Below are 19,296 nucleotides of genomic sequence, written 5' to 3'. Positions count from 1 at the left end.
TAAAAACAAGACAGTGAAGTACTCTAAGATTATTTTATGCCACATGAAGATAGGGGAATTAACAAGCAAGCCAGGAATAAAACAGTGAAATGTGCGAAAAAACATCAGAATCATTTCAACAAATTTTAGTAAACGCTGGAGGATAGATAGTTCTATGAGATATAATTAAAAGGCTAAAGCCCTTTTCCCAACAAAGAAATATTTGGAGACTCCCCATCTAATAGCAAAGAGTCATGGATAAATAAGTTCTTCTCTCCAAATCCACAAACTGTCTCTAAATGTGTGGAGCTATGATAGGAAGCCCCTGGGAATACTGTACATGCTTTTGATTACATAATAGCAATGTGATTTTAAGTGTAGTTATTCTGGTATCTGTGTCATACTTGAGGTTGTATGAGGCTACACAGGATAAGAGTTAAACAGCTCGTGAACTGAGCAAAACAAACCAGATGACTATTTATCAGTCTTTGGGACTGCATATATTTTGCATAGTCTCATCTCACTCTAAACACTACACTGTCCTCATGAAGGACACCGTGAAATGTCATGTTAGAACATGTCCTTTCCAGAAACATCTTCCTCTATATATATCTATTAAAGAAAGACAGGCTAGAGAAATGTGCTTTCCACTTGGAAGATAAAAGGAAAATAACTAAAGTGGTTTAAAACCTGTAGAAGCCAATTCCACTTATCGTTTGCATACATAAGTTTTACCTTACAAGAGTAAAAAGAATTTTATGGAGCCAGAATAAGGGCACAACATACTATATCATTTGTGTAAGAGACAGGCTGACATTCCCACTTACCAAAATCATAAGCTAGAAGTTAGGACAGTGTTCCAGAATTTGAAACTTGTTAATCCAGAATACATCTTAATTACTACATTAGCTTTTCCACCTTGGGTTGGAGAACTTTTACCCAGAATGAACTACCCAAACCTATGTATTAACAGAAAATATTCTGGTTTCAAAAGAGGAAAAAAATTACAGTTAACTTCTTGATGGCTCTATGGAATTAAGAGCATGATATTGACTGCTAGGATAGGACCTAGCTAACTGGGGATAATATTAACAATCAGAAAAACCTTCCTGTGGAAGGAATTGAAAACAACTAAGATGATAGAATATGAATCAGACAAATGTAAATTTGCATCAATTAGCCAAACAGATGAACCCTTTTGACTCCTTAACACTCCAACTCTTCTTGGTTGACTTTATCACAGATTTCTTCCAGGAAATGTTCTTATTCAACATGAACTTGACAGCATAGTTCAAAGTGATGAACATTAGTTATAACATTGACATTTCACACTAAACACAGATATATATACTCATTAACATAAGATCCTTTATGTGCACCCTTATATACAGACAGGTATATTTTATGTAACAAATATATAAGAAGAAAGACCAAAATGTCCCAACATAATAGCAAAGTTGCTTACTTACAAATTATCTCACTGTCAACATTTCCTAAGGCCTACCCATTTGATTTACTATGTCATGGATCATGCCTTTCTCCATAAATACTCTTCCTCAGCACTTGTTTCTGAAAAGGCTTACCTAGAAATGTAGATGTAATTTCTGCTTTTTCTATTCCATCACCTCCTCTGCAGCTCTGGTCCTCTGTTGTGTTTTGTTTACAGAGTAGGAACACTTGTGCTTTAGCGTTTCCCTCCATTTAATACTGCTGTATAAAGGCTGAGGGTGTTGTCTAATTTGAAAGCCTTGGCCACTTAAAACGTGGCTGTCAGCAGCAGTTGCTAAGAAACTACAACTTAACTGCTTTCAAACATGGTATTGCTAAAGTGCAATTACCCACACCTGCTATTATTATTTATATGAGCTAATGTGTAATTCCTTCGTCACCATACTGGACACGTCCTCTCTTACCTCCCATTCAAATAAGCCCCTTCTTTCTGGTAACATCTGAGATCATTCCTCATCTCATCCAAACAAACGTTTTAAACCACCCCCATATCCCAGATATTCCCCAAGCAGGGAAATGAGCCACAAAATATCTTTATGTAGATCAGAACGAGAGCACATAAATACCCAGCTGGTCACTGTCACTTAGAAAACCATGTTTATGAGACAGAGGCCTCCAAATAAATTTTCCCCTAAGAGAGATTGCATGTTTGAATAGGAGCAGATGGGCATTTTTTACTTGAAGATAATGTTTATGAAGTAATAAACTATTTAACTAAAAAGTAAGTGTATCATTTAGTAACTGTTTCTATTAAGTCAACTTTCAATGTTTTGATATATGAACAGAAAAATGCCAGTAATAAGGAATATACATGCAAGTGGAGTGGGTGTCTTATGGGTGTAAAACTTTTATCCTTACATTTTTTTTCTTGTAAACATCTATTGGTGGCTCTTGAATAAAAATGGCATCTTTTAAAGTATTTTGGCTGTATTCCACACCAGCTCAGCCCATTCTGTTTACTAAGTAATTTCAACCATGTGAATTAGATGTCGCCTTCTTTGCTTTCTGGAGGTGAATGCAAACCTCTTGGAACCAGTCAAGCAGAGATGTGAATGAGTGGAAGTCTGGGCCAGATAATGGGAGTGAACAATTCAAATGCAAAGAATTTGTAAAGCTTGACGCTTGCCCTTTTTCTGCAGCCTGAGATATGCAGCAATGCATGAGAGTAAGGGGGAACAGCCTTAGAAAAAGCATGGCACCTCTCCACAGGTGGGAACAGACAGCCTTGCTCTTCTCTTTCCTTCCACTCTTTTTCCACTCAGAGCTAAGCAGACACAAACCAGAGAACAGGCTATGCAGGGAGGCAGCTGTTAGCCCCAGTCCAGCAACACTTTATTGCAGCTGTATATCTTCCAAAGAGACCCTTGCTGCCACCTGATGATTTAGACATGATGGAAATAGGACTTACATATGTCTCCAGCCCCCCATATGGGCTCACACAAAATAGAAAATGTGAAAAGGAAATTAAGGAAAAAAGAGAGTACGGAAAAAGAAGAAAAAATAATCTTCTTAGCTAATACATACACTCAGGCAGAGCTCACACCTTCACAAACTTCTTCAAATAAAGTAATATATTCTAATGTAAATCTTGTTAGTTACCAGCCATTTTTAACATCTGGTTCACAATCAGGGTACAATTCCCTTTCTTAATGCTGTATTTGGGTATTTGTTCTGCACATATGTAGTTTTTTGGAACTGCAATTTTGAACATTTGAGCCTCTCTGTGGGGTGGTGAGGCAATGTATCCTGCATTAGACTGCAGAGGTAAATAACATGATTTGTAGCTGCATGTGATTGTTAATTATGTAAAGAAAAACTTTGGGGACAGTACAGTAAAACAAATGAGGTTGTTTGTAAATCTATCATTCTCTAGTTTTAACTTCCAAACTATATAATACAAATGCAGTCATATTTGCCTGTATGAAAATGGCATTAATTAAAAAAAAAAGGCAAGTTCTGCATCAAAAGAAATAATTGTGCAGCTATTTAGAAAAAAACAAAGATGCATTTCTTTCCCTAAAGGAGACCCTTGAGCCTACAGCTTCTTTCAGGGAGTATTATTTTCACTAAAAACATTTTGCTGTCTCTAGATAACTTAAGAAAACATTGTTAGAACATATTTCAACACACCTACTGCATAACTGCAGTGGTATAAACTCAGGATAGTTCATTTTATGAAAATCCAACAACCTGCCATTTTCACAAGACTCCAATTTAGAGTGGAATGGGAATAATAAGTTGGAACAATAATTCCATGTGAATGACCACCTTTGGAGATGCTCCAGAGGCATTACTCTGTGGGAGAGGAAGGGGATCAGCAGTCCTCACTGCCCTGCTCTGCTGGCCTTGGAGCACAGGATGTACATGCTAAGGGACCACCAAAAGTTTCCAACCTCCACTCAGATCTGCACACAAATTATTATTCATGTTCTGAGCACAACATGAAGACACTAGATTGAATTCCATTTTTTATAAGAAATTTATCGATAGGAGTAAGACGTTGGGGTGTAGGGTGTGCTTTTAAGCATTCTTTGAAGGGAACAGAGTTTGGTGGAAGGGCAACAGACCACAGAGAGGCCAAGGTGTGCTCCTGTATATTCAGATAGATCCATATTTTTAAAGATTGTTTCACCTGCGTTTTTATTTGTTTTACTTTTGGATGGATTAGAAATTCATTCTGCATCATATTCTGCTTGCTAACTGAGGCAAAGACAATAAAACACACTACTAATAAATCTAGGGATTTAAAATGCAGCCCTTGTCTGCCACCTAAAGGTTTGCTGTACTTCTTTAGAGATACCACCAGACTCCATTCCCATTCTGGAATGCAAAAAAACTTGTCTACTACCGTTATAGGCAACCTCCATGGTCACTATTACTAAAAGAGATTATGAGGTAAAAATATTTTTTCTAAAAAAAACAAAAAGCCCCATCAAAACAAAACCAAGGAAGGAAAAAACACACTGTAGTTCAACAGTACAACAGGAAGAATGATTTCTTGTTTCTGCATGCACTTTCAATTTGAAATAACACCTAAAATCTTAAAAAAAAAAATTAAAACATAGCATTATATTTGATTTTGATAAAATAAGACAGTCAGAACAAAGCAACAGTACAAACTACTGGGCAATGAATGGCTCAAGAACAAAAAAAAGGGTGGTGTGCTCAGCCACCATTTGGGCACAACAATGCGGGCAGCAGGCAGTTCGTGTAGGTCTTATGCTCTCCACTGAGGAGAGATTGATCTCTTCAGACACTGGGAATTCAAGCTCTTTGAAAATAGGAGGAGCTGAGATGGAAAATAAAATCCTGGCCAGGGCTCCTTTTAGCACCAAGAGGCAGAATTCTGCCTCAATTCTCCAGCAAGGTACAACTATCTGATTGTCATCAATTAACTCAAAATCACTGTTTCTTATTCACAGTGTCTGTACTAGCTGGGCAGTACTGACTTCTTTCAGAGTTTTTTTTTTTTTTTTTAATCTATTATAAAGTTTTCATTTTCAATGAACTATCAGTTTTACACAATAAAATAATTTGTTGGGAAACTTTTTTTAATGTATCTAGAATTTGTATTATTGCAAGGTAAATGCAATGCACTTTTGGTCCTTGTATGAGAGGACCTTCTTTTTTCTTTTCTTTTTTTTTTCTTTTTTTTTTTTTTTTTTTTTTGTTAGACTTTAGGCTATTGGGTATGGATCTGAATGAAAATGAGTTCTCTGAAGTGATGCGGCCACCAAGAACAAATGTAAAACTAGCAGAGAAACAGCCTACAGCTTGAACCTACAGTTTGAAATGAACCTGTTGTATTACTAATGATTTTTTTATGATTTCTGTTATATGTTCATTGTATACGTTTTACATCCTGGAGTACAAACAGCAAACAAAAGAATATATTAATTAGGAGGTATTTCAAGATTGAAAAATACCCTATATTATCATAGGCTCAAAGAAATTCTGGACAAGCAAAACCTGTTATTTCCTATGATTTGAGTTTTGAAGTTTAGTCCTTATTTACACATCCAATTCCATTTTGACTTTCCACAGGATCTGATCTGCTTTATTTTTGGTTCATCCACTCCTCTTACAGGAATGACACCTCTCATGTTCTTACAGGAATGAGGACTGACAAAGGGACAATGATGCTCTGAAAAATAAACCAAGAATCTACAGAGAACTAGTGGTTTCCACCCACACATGGGAAGAAGCTTAGTGACAGCGTTATCTTGGCCTCCATTGTAAAAATGAAAACCCACAAGTAATCAGCAAACTCATAACTGTGCATTTTCAATCTGTGATCATTGTGTATTTGCAGTACACCCTAGAGGACAGTTAATAGCTAAGGTTAAAAATCTAGTCATCCTCTTACGTCCTTTTGAGTGCTCCATGTGTCTATGTCATCTGTGGCAGGCACAGTTATATTTGAGGTTATTACCTGCATCACATATTTTGCAATCATAACCTCCCATGGTAGTTATTAGGATAGTTTGTAAGGTAAGGAGCTTGTCACTGGTATCCTCTCATACTGCCTACAGTGCTGGCTGTTCTGTCCTTTATTTTCATTTGGCACCTGTATTTTTCTGTTCAGCAAGGTGAAGTTTTAGTTTAATTTGATGTAATGTAATCTTTACCGATTTCCGTGTCAGCCAGGACACATCTGCAGATTAACTTCATGTGTTCTGTTTTCTCTTCCAAAGCCAAGTCGTATAGTTCTCTTAATCACCTGCAGAGGCGTGGACACTTAGAAGACTGATAGATTTTAAATCAAGGAATTGTAATGGCAAACTTTTCTGATCTCCAGTGTTGTACAGGCTATAAAACTTCACCCAGAAATTTAACATTAATGCTTCTGTTTCATCTATAGTCTATCTCTCATGCAACCACTAAGCCTTTAATTCAAGACCAGCCATGATGAAAAAAGATTCCAAAGAAGAAGTTTTATCAGAAACATTTTTCTTCAAACACAGTTAGAATCACTAAATTACTCTGCAATCTCTATTTCCCCTTATCTTCCAATGTTCATTAGTGTGTCCTGTCACGTGAGGGTTATTTGTTGGCAGAATATCACATTAACTAAATTTTAATGGAAAGAATTATTAGCCTGGCTGTAACTTAATTTTGTAAAATATTTTCCATTTGAAATAAAAATATACGCTCTGGCAAATCCTAAGGTAGCTGTGTACTCTACTCAAGCACATGCTAACAGTGTGGCCTTAATTTTCGTCCAGAGTTCATACTGACTTTATATTCTGCTGAACAATACAATTACTCCTGACTGCCCCAACTCAGGCTAGAACTGTCTTTCCCCAAAAAATTCTCTGTTCCTTAGCAACACATTAATCCCACAGTCCTTCTCATGCTTTACCCTGACTTTAGTCACAGTTGGTACCAGATGCTTCAGCAAAGGTGGAAATCATCTTTAAAGGAACATGTCACGGAGTGGCTGCAGAAGAAATTTCTGTGCAGCCTTAGAAAGTGACCAGTTCTTGTTCTGAGGTACAAAAGGTTACCTTTGTTATTAACTTTTATCCTGGCTAATGTAAAGGCACATACAATTCCTATAAATATCTCATTTATTTTTAAATCCTACAAATTTTACAGCCCACGAATTCCAAGAGTCACTTATATTTTATTTTAAAAATAATCTTAGCTTTATTTTAGCTTAAAGTATGAGCAGTAAAACCAATAACTACAGTTCCACTGGATCCTGGAATTAGACAAGAGAAGACTTATTGATATGAATAAAAAAAATCCAGAAGTAGAGATATCTTTCAGAAGAAGGGATAAATTTGTGTGAGGTGCTGCCCAAACATACATGCTCTTATGCCAAAATGAAAATATTGCCAAAATGAATTGTCTGAGGATAAGCAGGATGTAAGAGGTGAAAAGATATATATGCAGACACATTTGAAACAATTACAAACATCAATAAGCAATGTTTTCTTACTATTTATAAATGTCCCCATCTGCCTCCATTCTTTCCTGATTCTGCACTTAAATATTTCTTGAATTATTTTGTCATTTTAGCAGTGAGTCTAGAGCAGCATTCTGGTGAGAGAGAGGAGAGGATATGCAGGTAAACACCACACAGAGAGCAACCAGGCTGTAATGTGCATACCACGTTTCAAGACTGAGGACAAAATCAGATTAAATTCTACCAGAGATGTTCAGAACCTTTGATAATTCTGGAAAACCACCCACCTCCTGTCCATGTTCTCCATGTCTCCCACTTCCCCCCTCTGCCACACACACAGAGAGTTTGCCTGTGGGATTTTTCCACTCATCAGCCACTGCTCAATGCAGGAGCTTAGCTATGGGCAGGAGCAATTATTTGCACTCAGTTACAAACTTCTGCTTTTGAACTGTAGGAAACTTTTGAGCTTCATCCATACTAGTTATTCTGAGCTAGAAATTAACTTTAATTTCTGTTAAACAGCACCAGTGCTGTTTATGAACCATATCTTAACTTTCCCTTTCAACCTCTAACACCTAATTTCCTCAAAAGATTCTCAGCAGGAACTTTAAATCTTTCAGAAGTCCCAAGAAACATTTCCTACTTACTGTCTACTATTCTATTGTCTATTCTACCTACTTTCTACCAGTTCCTTGTAAAACATAACATAGGAAACCTCTGGGAAATAACAAATGAGCTAATGGTTGTCATGGGCAAATGTGGAAATTTTCTCTGAAAACTTCCAAAAATTTCAGGTCTATTATACTGTTACAGAATATTTCATCTGGACATTTGGTAACCCAAGGTCTAAATCCAGGGGACAGAAAAGGGTGAAACTGCTGTGGAAGCAGGATGAGGAAGAAGATGAAAAGCTGCTTGAGATAACTGCAGCAGCAGCAATCATGACCTTGGGACTCTGTTAGGGAAGTGAGAGACACAGAGAAGGAGTAGGTGTGGAAAGCAAGAGGCCTGTAAGTATCTGATGATCCATTCGAAGTGTCTGGGTGGATGGAGGGTGAGCAGAAAGAATAAAAACTTTTTAATGCAGATGACGAAGAAGGCAGAATGGGAGTAGTAGTCTTCAATGGGGAAAAAAATTAAAAGAGGAAAAAAATTTGAGGAAGAAGAAAATTAAAACACCTGAGGTGTAATACAGTGACTTGATGGGCACCTATGTTGGCTCTCAGCACTAAGTGGAGATTACATACCTTTTTCAAGTACCAGAGAGAAAGGTAGGACACAGGCAACAAGAACAGAAACAAATGGGTGGAGGTAAAATAAACACATGAAGTGCCAATGTTCTGTGGACAGTCTGAGCTTGCAATAATAACAAAAAAAAAGTGTGTGACTTACTAAACTTCACAGTGGCTGTTGTTTCTCTGTAGAAATAAAAGTGCTATTTGTGCTTGTCAAACTATTCTGTGAAATGTGTGTTTTCAGAGTTCAGTTGACTCGGTGTCTGTGGATCTATACCTAGATCTATCAATATGAAACCTGGTCTTCACCCATCCTCCAAGGAGCTGGAAAACAACATCGCTTCAAAGAAGCTATGACTGTTTTCAGGTGGGCTGCAGTCCTTTGTGAATATAAAACTAATTAAAACAATATGCTCTTCTTTCTCTGTTGGTCACTGAAGGAAAACAGGAAAATGGCACACAGATTAGTAACACAGGGTCAGGTCTTCAGCCCTTCAGCCAAAGTCCCACTGAAATAAGGTTAACAAAATAACTCATCTGTTCTTCTGTCTTTTACTTTTGGAAATCAAGCCATGGTGCCTGTAAGTCCATGAAGTAATATCTGGAAAGTATTATGACAGCATATAGAAGAATCCCAGGTAATTTTATACTTCGAAGATAGACCACAGGGGACCTCACCTCTCTCAAGTCAGAAAGACTCTCAAAACAGTGTATTTGTCAAAAGAAAACACTTCTGTCTAAAATATCAGTTCCGTCACATAAAAATACATAGTGGAAATACCAAAAAATCTTAGTGAAACACTGTTCTTTAAAACTCTTCATGTGACAACAGCTGAAATGTTCTTCTTTCAAAATACATCTGTTCAACTAAATATACTACTGGGGTTTTTTAGTAATTACTTCCAGAAAGAGATTTTAAGACCATTTCAATAAACAACTTCAGCTTTGATCACTTGTTACAATACATATTTTTATGGTTTTGAGTATCCTAGAAGGACTACATAGATAATTTCTTATGCTTCCTTGTGTCTAGTCTTTCTTAAACAGAAGACAGGGACACCTTCATTGAGGCCCCCCCGCCCAGAGCTAATTTACAGATCAGCTGTCTGCACTACAGATCTCTTTGGAAATGAGTGTGTAAAACTTAAAGCATTGGGTTTAACCTAGTAAACCCTAAACAGAGTGATACCTCCTCACCTGTGAAATTACTGCTGTTGCTGTCTCAACTCCTTGCTGACCATTTCTGTTGAGAACCCATCTGCACTTTTTTTTTTTTTTTTTTTTTTGCAATAGTCTGAAATATCTCAAGTTTATTGCCTTATAACAGTCTGCTTCAGTGGACTTACCAGAAGCATTGAACACAAGAACATGCTCTGGGATTTCAGGAGGATTACATACTTTATTTTTAATATAAAAATTTTACAATTGAATTGGTTATATAAACAAGGAAGTGTACCAGCATGATATTGCAAGTAATTTTTTCAGAAAAGCAGAATGGAGAAATTTCAGCCACACAGACCAGAAAAGAAAATAATTTTATAGCTAAAGTTTTCCAAATAATTAGGAATAACAACAACATTTAGATGCAGTATACAGAAGTCACCAGGCTGAGTATATGGAAAATAAGTAGTGGTATTCCACCTGTCTCTGCATGACATTGACCAAACTGTTAACAACAAGAGAGTAAATGCAAAAAGGTATTGCTTCAGATGTTCATGCAGTCCTACTAAAGTTGTAAACCTAAGTAAGGTTTGTAAATTCACATAAAATGTCCACCTGAAATCAGTGTAAGCCTTCACAAAAAAAAATTAAATAGATTATTGGACAACGTGGATTACTGTTTTATGGTAAAATGGACCATTTTCTCTTTGTGCCATGGACATCATGAAGTTCAGTAGTATGGGCTAGTAACTAAGGTAGGTATTAATGAAAAAAATAATGAAAAAAACTATTTTGGGAAGTAAAGACTTTTCTAGTTTGGAAACTGGCATTGTCAGTTCTTACAATAACAACTGAGCCTAGAAACTAAAACGAATGTGCACAGTTTTAATATCTTATAAGGAAATGCATCACATTTTTAATCAGATTTTCTTTTTCAGAATTACAAAATAAAAGCACATTTTGTTAAAAAAAATGTGTACTGCATTAGGCAGCTGGAATTATATATAGAATTTTTCTGTATATAATAAACAGCATAGGTGGATTGTTCATAGTCTGCACTTCTGAGGAAGAGGCCTATGACTTCCTGGCAATTGTTTTTTGGAAATAGTAATTGATTTTGAATTACTAATTGATGGGTTATAACGGCTTTGCACAATACACTGACCTTTTTACATAAAACAAATGCAGTTTTAGATTCAAATATTGCATAAAGAAATGAACCCAAGTGATGGCACATGCAATTGTACCTAAGAGACAAGCATATGATTCCTTTAGTTAGTTACACTGCAAAAAAATTCAGATTTGCATGTCAGTGGGGTAAAGTGAACCCAACAAATCCAAAACAATTACTGTACTCTTGCGGGATTCTATACTATTAAAATAGGGAAGTTGGAGGAAAGTAGAATTAATTTAACAATACTAAAATGCTTCTTATGGGGATTTTAATTGTGACTAAGATTCCATGATAATGTAAGAAATCACAAGATCGGATAAATAACACTTTTTATTTTAAAAAAGCTTTTATATAAGTTGCAAAACACCATCAATTTTCCCTTTGCAATCCTGGTTTGGACTCTCCCCCATGAAATGGCACATTACAGATGGTTGGAAACATTCAACCAAAAAAGGAACATGGTTTTTGTAAGAAAAGTTTTGGGGTTTTTGACCAGCTTTAGTTAACATTTGTTGCAGATGCAGTATTTTCAAAGCTGTTTCCTGAAAAAAGAGACTATGCACCAACAGTGTGACAGACTATTGCATTTTGTTTCAATAAAGCAAATGTAAATACTGGAAAGAAGCCACAGTTATAACACTTCAAGGAATTTGGGATACATGTAATATAGTAACACAGTTTCCACCACAAAAATTTGTAGAATAACTTAGGCTGGAAAAAGTCCCCTGAGGCCCAACCATCCCTCTGCTCAAAACAGGTTCAATTATTTCAGTCTGCTTGGGAACATGTTCAGCTAAGTTTCAACTCTCTCCAAGGACAGAGATGCCACAAACACATTGCTTCGAGGTTTCACAGCCCTGTGGATAGGACAATGGATTGAGACTTTAAATCCATTTCCAGTGGTGTTAAATTCCTTGTTACGGGAGTTTAAGAGTTACTTACTCCTATATGTGACCTTGGATGATTCAGTTTCTCTGCAAGCCTAGAATTATTATTCAAGACTCCTGCCTAATTGTATTATTGCATTATAAACACTGTCAAACTAACAATATATTCAAAGATACTATCACTTCAAAGTAAATGTTTTTAAGTCCTTGGATTCCACCACGGAAAGAATGAAGCTAAAGAAATAGGGCATTTTACATAAACCAGCAGACTATACTTTAAACTCTTACAGCAGCCTCTATACATTGAGGCCTAAACCGTTGGTATCTTCAGTTCTGGACTTTTTTAATGGTGACTTTATTCAGGGTGCATAGTTCTCACCCAACAATGGCATCCTTTTCGTTATGTTTTCAGGGTTTAAGTTAATGACCAGAGTGGTTTCATTTTGGTAAACTTATTATCAGATTTTATATGAAAAATATCCATTTTTATTCTTCCACATTAAACTGCAGGTATTGTCTTTCTGCCCAGAATACCAAATCTTTGCATGATGCTCTCATCAGAAGTAGTGCATGTAATGACAGAATCCTTCTTGTATGATGAACAGCCTTTGCTTAGAAATTCAGAAGATAATTCATGCTGTTGAGGACATAGCCATTTCCTTTATGCTGCTTAGGCTAATTTACATTCTGTCTAATAAATAGTTTCATACACAATATATCTGTATGGGATATCAACTGTATCGTTCCTCCCATTAGAACCACTTAGACTATGCAGGTGAAAAATCCAAAATAGGGAGATCCCAGTTTCTGTCACTTTTGCTACTGCTGGCATTTTGTTTAAAGATATTTCCTTGAATTTCTTGATGTATCATCTGAATCCTTTTTTTCCAGATACATTTGAATCACCATAAATTTGCAACATCATGATCTATAAACTAGACATTACAGGACCCAACAGGAATAAATTGAGTTTACTTCACCTGTCACCAGTGTATCTTATTTCAAATAGCACCCAACTGAATTCTCAAAGGACATGTAGCTCTCCACCTACAGTGTTTGAGATTGTGACCTCTGAAATCATAGAGCTTTTAGGTTAAGAATGCCACAATATTTGAAGTCCTGCAGATACTACACTTCTTTCTGAATGTCATTGCATATGGCTTTCTCACATCCCATATCCCCATTTGGGCTGTGACCACTCAAGGAATGACAGTCAGATGTCTGAAATGGGGGATTTTTCCAAAATGAGGCAAAAAAGATGATACATCATTTAAAAACTCCCAAGAGTGGGACCACGAGATTGCTTCATTGCCAGCTCTTCCTCAGCACTCTTGAACAAACTCACCATGCTCAGCTTCTGACCTCTGACATTCAGATGCTAAACCATCCATAGCTTCTCAAGGCTTAGCACGGGATCTGAAAAGGCTTCCGCAGCCCTTCATTCGTAAAGACAGTGAAACAGCACATTGTTTACACTGGTTGTATTTGCAGGATTTATAAACGTACCCTGCATAGACAAACTTGGATGCAGCACAGAGATCCTTTTAGGATCCTGCACGCACTCTCATCTGTTGCCGGTATCAGAAATGAAGGATGCCACACGGCTGGCCATCAGAGACCCGAGGTCGGCACACCTACCCCGTAACGCAGCCGGGCGGAGGCCCGGCCACCGGCGTGTGATAGGGCGAGGTGCCCAGGTGGGTTTTACCTGCCGGGAAAACGCCTCCACCCACAGCCTCCGCGGGGAGCGGAGCCCTCCTGACGAGCACAGGGACAGGAGCTGCTGGGAGCTCCTCCGTGGAGCGGAGCTGGGCCGGGCGAGGCGGCGGCCGAGGTCGCACCTTGGCCCGGTGGGGCTTTCCTGGCCCGCACGGCGCGGTACTTTCCGGACATGGTTAACCTTTGCGTTACTCCCACTGCGCCCCGAGGGGTGGAAACTCCGGGCAGAAATGATTCGGGGAGGGCGGTAAAAGAGGAGAGGTGGTTTTAGGTAGTGAAGTCTTGCCGGTCCGCACCAGGGGCCGGTGCGCTCCTGCCAGCAGGACGCCGCGGGGAAAACGGCGGCGTTCCTGGGGCCGGTGGGCAGCGCCGCGGCTTACGGAGGTGCTGACTGCGAGGGTCGCCCAAGCAATCGACGGTGGGCTCACATCCAGCGAGGGCCGGCCCAGCCGGCGGGGCGGGGCGGAGCGGCTGCCACAGGGCCAAAGCGGCGGGCGAGGTGCGGCGGGGGCCGGCAGCGCAGCGCTCTGCCCGCGGCCTTCGCCCGCCTCCCCGCCCGGGAGCAGCGGCCGTGCCGAGCTCGGGCAGCTGCGACCGAAGCCGCCGCCGAACAAAGGCGCAGGCGGCCGCAGTGACTTCACCGCCGGGCCCGCCCCCGCACTCCCGCTCGCGGAACCTGCCCCGCTGCTGTCTCCTGGCAACCTGCGGGGACCCGCACCCTCCGCGCTGGGGCCGGACAGCGCCGCGCAGCGCCGCCGGCCGCGGTCTCCTGCTCTCCCCTCCCCGTCCTCAGCAGACCCCGTCCCCCCGGCGCGGAGAGGCGGCCCCGGCGGCACCTCGGGACGGCGGCGGGCAGCGCCCACCTGCCCCCGGCGGGGGCGGGCAGGGGGAGGCCGTCCCCGCCCCCCCCGGCAGCCGCCCTCTTCGCCCGAGGGAGGTGCGGAGCTGCCGCCGCCGCTCCCCGCGCGGTGCCAGGAGCCTTCCCGCTCCCCCCAGGCAGGGCGGGCGGCGAGGCGCTCCTGGCCCGCCGGGCTGGAAGCGAATGGAGGGAGCAAAGCTCCGCGCTCGGCCGGGGCCTCTCTACCGCCGGGGGGGGGTCGGTCCTGGTGGGGCGCGGAGGCGCGGCAGGCGCTGCCCCCGAGATGCGGCGGCCCCCGCCCGCCCCTCCGAGCTCCCTACCTGTGCCGGGCCCGCCGCTGCCCCTCCCCCGGCCCCGCCGCCGCCGCCGCCCCCGCGGGGGCCGGGACTGAGCGCGCCGCGGCGCCGAGACGCGGCCCCGAGAAGAGGGCGAGGGAGCGGGAGCAGTGCCGGCCGCGGCGCATGATGTGGGTGCCGCTGCTGGCGTGCCTCACCGCGGGGATCGTCTCCGTGCCCAGGTGCCAGCGCGGCCCCGGAGCCTTCCTCGGGGCGGCCCGGCTGCTGGCGGCCGTGCCGGGACTCTGCCAGCGCTGTAAGTGTCCGAGCGCCTGGGGCTGCTCGCCGTGCCCCGGCTGGTTGGGGCTGTGGCTGGGTTTGGTTCTGACGCGGGGTCGTGCGTGGGCGGGGGGGCTTGCCCGGGCTCGGCGGCTGCCGTGGGGCACAGCGCTGACAGCTGGGACCGGCCGGCGCCACCGGCACTCGCCGGCCGGGCGGGCCGAGCTGGCGGGCGGACGGTACCTGCAGGCAGAGCTGGGCTGGAGCGGCCGGCTCCTGTCCAAACCTCACACCACCAGGGCCAGCCCGTGATTTCACTGCCCACGCCGGGGGCGTCCCGCCTTGAGGGAGCCATGGTAACTCCCGAGGAGCCGGCGGGACTATCGCACTCCAGGCTGCTGCGGGTCCTGAAGTGCACCCCCCGCAGCACTCCGTGAAGCGGCACGCGGAGCCAAGCTAGGGATGAACGGTTCTTGGGGATGGTAACATTCTGTTTTACGTCGTTCATATGGCATGCAGTGGCAGGGTTAAATAGGTATAGAGCTACGAGAAGACTGTCTTCTGTTTACCTTGGGATAACGTGCATGTTGACCCCGGGAACTATGGTTCTGGGGTGAAAAAGGCTCAGGTAAATGTGGGTAACCCCTCGCTTTGTGGAATTGCTTCCCAAAGCCCCCAGCATCAGTTTTGATGTGCGCTGGCTGAGGGGAGTTTGTGCAAATGTACCTTAGATACTGCAGCAGTTGACAGAGCAAGCAGATTAGTCAAGTATTTCATAAAGGATCTTATTTAGCTAGCAGTGATCATAAAAGCAGATCTGGTTGTCAGTCATCTTTCTGTACTTTTTTCTGCTTGTGGAAAAATTGGCATTTCCCAGCTTAAGCCTGGAGCTGATTTAAAATGTTAACATGTAACCTCTGAAACTCAGATTTACAATGGGAACAATGTATTAGTCTTAAATTCTTTATTGCATATGTGACAAATTCATGCCTAATTCAGTAGGATTTGCCCAGTGTATTAAAAACAATGGAATAATTTGTTAACTTTCATAGGATAATTTATTTTACTTGTTTGGCTTCGTACTTTGGATTCAGAACCAAACTAAATGTCAATAGGAAAAATAAAATATATTATTAAATTTCTTATGAAACATGACATCTTGATCTTGTATGTAGTATCCCAGATTTTTTTTTATCCAGTGCAATTGAGTTGAAAGGCTAATTGAAACTTTATGAAGAGGATGCTTCTGTGCCTGAATGCAGTGTTGTGCTTGCTCATGAGTGTAGTTCCTGGGTACACACTACTGCAAGTAATGCATCAGAACAGAATGCCACAGGGGGGAGGTTGTGCATGGAGCTTTTGTGCCAAAGGATGCTTGCTGTCTTTGTTGTGCTTCATAGTGAAAATATATATGGGTGATGCGTCATGGGTTATGTGTTTATTGTGACAACAGCCCTCAGATTGGGCAGACTGTAACTCACATAGACCTTGTTTTTTCCTTTTCATTTGAAACCTCTGCTAATTCATGAAAGCTGAAAGGCACACTGAATTCTTTCCTTCATACATAATCACTTTACAGGCTACAGCCGCAGTTGAAGCAAGAAGAGTGTTTTGCTTTGTTTGTCTGTGAATGAACACGTGAAATTTTTTGTTATTATTAATGTTGTTTGTGATTTTTACATTTGGTTGTGATAGCCAGTGCAGCACCACCTGGATTCTTTGAATGTCTGCAGACTGCTTTGAGAGAGACTGGGCAGCAGCTCCATGTACAGATATTTGGCAGCATGGCTTTGTTCAAGCAGACACTCCTCTTTGCTTCTGCATCGACAGTGCTGGGCATGGAGAAAAGCATCGTGCTGTTCCTGTGCCATCAGCAAGTCCAGTTTATTTATGTGCAGAGTTGGCAGAACCTGCATATCTCTTGCACTGAATCTCCAGTTCTAAAAGAGACTGGAATTAATATGAAATGTACATGGAACTCAAATTTATTTCATTCTTGTTGGAGCATTTGTGGCTCTTCTAACTGAAACATTAAGAGCTTGATACTACCTGAGGTATTTGTTCTGCAAGCTGCAGTTTGAGATGTGAGTCATTGCCTGGGGATAAGTAAAGGTAGAATTTGGCATAGGGTTTGAAGTTACAAGGAACGCAAAAGGAAATCGCAAAATGCTGTAAATTTGTAATTCCCAAATTACAGGTTCTGTAAGCTCAGATAAAAAGAGTAGTGTTGCTGCCTTCTACAAAGGGTCCCTTGTTCAATAAGTCTCACCAAAATGAAATTTGCAGTTCAGTAAGCCAATTATAACAAATACCTGACATAAGAATCAAGCTAGTTCTGAAGGGATTTCTACAGATCCCTACATTTATGTTTGAACATTAAACCTGACAAACTCCTAAAGATGTAAACCAGTGAACTGAATAAAAGCTGGATTCTACAGCAAGAGTATGTGTATGCATTGTACTAACCAAGTGAGTAAGTGCTCACTTCAGTGAAGACAGTTCTCTTGCCTTGCTCAGAAACCAACTGCTGTAATTCTTAATTTTTACCTGCTGTATAAGCACATGGGTTATATGGGGCTTAAGTACAGAAGAATGACTGATTGGTCAGGGTTAACAGAGGACATTGATTCAAATCTCTGCAGTGTCCCAAAACCAGTTATAATTAATATTAAAATCAGAAAACTAAGGTATTTGGTGCTTTCCAAAATACTCAGGGAGTTATTCCTCTATGAAGCTCAAGTAAACAGAATGTACTTGTGATGTGCAAAGAGGGGTGGGATGGAATGAAAATCTTTATCTCTGAATAAAAGTTGGAGAACAGTCACACAACAATTCTCTGAGATAGTTGTGATTGACAGGTCTCTTTAAATGCCAACTTAAAAAGTTTGTATTTTCAGTCTTCTTGGGAGTGTCATTTGGAAAGACCACTGGGGAATCATCATGAAGGGGTCAGTTGTTAACTGATTTATGCCAATAGCATGACTTTTGATTCATTAATTTTCTCCCATCAAGGTCTTTGGTGCTTCACCAGTCTTGTCACATCAGATTTCCATGTGATCCCTCTAGTAAGAAAGTTTTATAAACCATTACTCATGTTACTTCTCAAAGGAATAAGAAAAGCTATTCAAACCACCCATGGAAGATTTTGAAGAGAGGTGATGGGAAATGTCCCATGATACGCACCCAAGCACACAAAAAAGTCTGAAATAAAAGATACATCATGATAGCTTTAATTGGTGTTTGTCTGTTAATTCTCGTGTACCCATGCAGCCCATTTTCTCTTGAGACTCAGTGGAAGAAACTGAGTTGTATGGGATACCCAACATTGAGCCAGTTCAGCTTTTCCTGAGGCTTAAAACAATCCAAGAAAAAGAGAAAATCCATTTTTCATTTCCTGAGTCTGTGTGGGTGATCTCCTCCCTAGGGCTAATGGACCATCGTTGGGAAAGCCAACCTTTTTGGAGCCTTCGGGAACCAGCCTTTGGGGAAAAACAACCTGGGTGTTTGCGAGAGCTGTAGGTTGCAGTTCTGAGGAACAGTGAGGGAGAGGTTTGTTCATGTGCGCATTGCTCAAGGAGCATATTTTGCCAATAACATGCCTACATTTGCTTTGCAAATTTTACACTTCTCATAATCTGTTGCAATTTCATGTCTCTTCGGGGGTCTTACGTGGTAAGGTATTTTTTTATTTATTTTATGATTTTTACAAGTTGAATGAAACTCATAGTTGCATGTGTAGTGTTTACAATGTTTTCATGTTACAGGTGTTTGAGATGAGTCTGGGAAAAGAGAGGAGAGGGGCAGTTTATGAACTAGAAGAGCAATAACAATACTCTTGATGCTCTGGAAGGGTTGCCTCTGTCATTTTGGATATGCTGTTGCTGAGGAAAGTTGTCAAGGCAGTCTGAAGATTGCACGCATCAGAAATATCTCTACAGTTTGAAGAGGCAGTTGCTTCTTTTCAGGCCTTTAAACTTTCAAGGACTGGAACTGCAACCACTGAGAAAGCAAAAATTAGACCCCCTTAGTCAAGAGGCCTAAATGAATAAATTTGATTTTCCATGCAATCTAAGTTTAATTTATTTTCCCAGACCATTGGAAAGATGTCAGAATTTGAACTTCATGGAAGCTAAATAAAATCTTCATTAAATGACCCCCATTCCACAAGCGGACATTGAAATGTCAGATTATAACCTCCCTTATACTTTATAGAGCACTTAAATGCAGGTAATATTTTTCAAATCCCTATGAAGAATTTGTGATGACTTATCCATGTTGTGTCTTGAGTTTGGGACAATTAGAACTAAT

At 41.1% G+C, this 19,296-nt stretch overlaps 1 protein-coding gene across 7 annotated transcripts in view; it reads left to right on the top strand.

The window, feature by feature from the left end:
• Positions 1–14,312: 14,312 nt before the first annotated feature.
• The window catches only part of ITGB8 (integrin subunit beta 8), a 49,560-nt gene continuing 44,576 nt past the window's right edge, over positions 14,313–19,296 (top strand). For 2 of the 7 annotated variants that reach the window (XR_011005175.1, XM_068209289.1), the window contains exon 1: positions 14,316–15,025. Coding sequence is in view for 5 of the 7 variants with exons in the window: in XM_068209289.1 (XP_068065390.1) it covers positions 14,896–15,025 (130 nt within the window). In the remaining 2 variants the exon portion in view is untranslated. Of the gene's footprint in view, positions 15,026–19,296 lie in introns of all 7 variants that reach the window. The other 5 variants (XR_011005170.1, XM_068209294.1, XM_068209316.1 and 2 more) reach the window with 4 other exon arrangements.

Source organism: Anomalospiza imberbis, chromosome 1 (genome assembly GCF_031753505.1).
Source record: "Anomalospiza imberbis isolate Cuckoo-Finch-1a 21T00152 chromosome 1, ASM3175350v1, whole genome shotgun sequence".
In the NCBI taxonomy this organism is placed as follows: domain Eukaryota; kingdom Metazoa; phylum Chordata; class Aves; order Passeriformes; family Viduidae; genus Anomalospiza; species Anomalospiza imberbis.
This window is presented reverse-complemented; position numbering and strand designations above follow the sequence as displayed.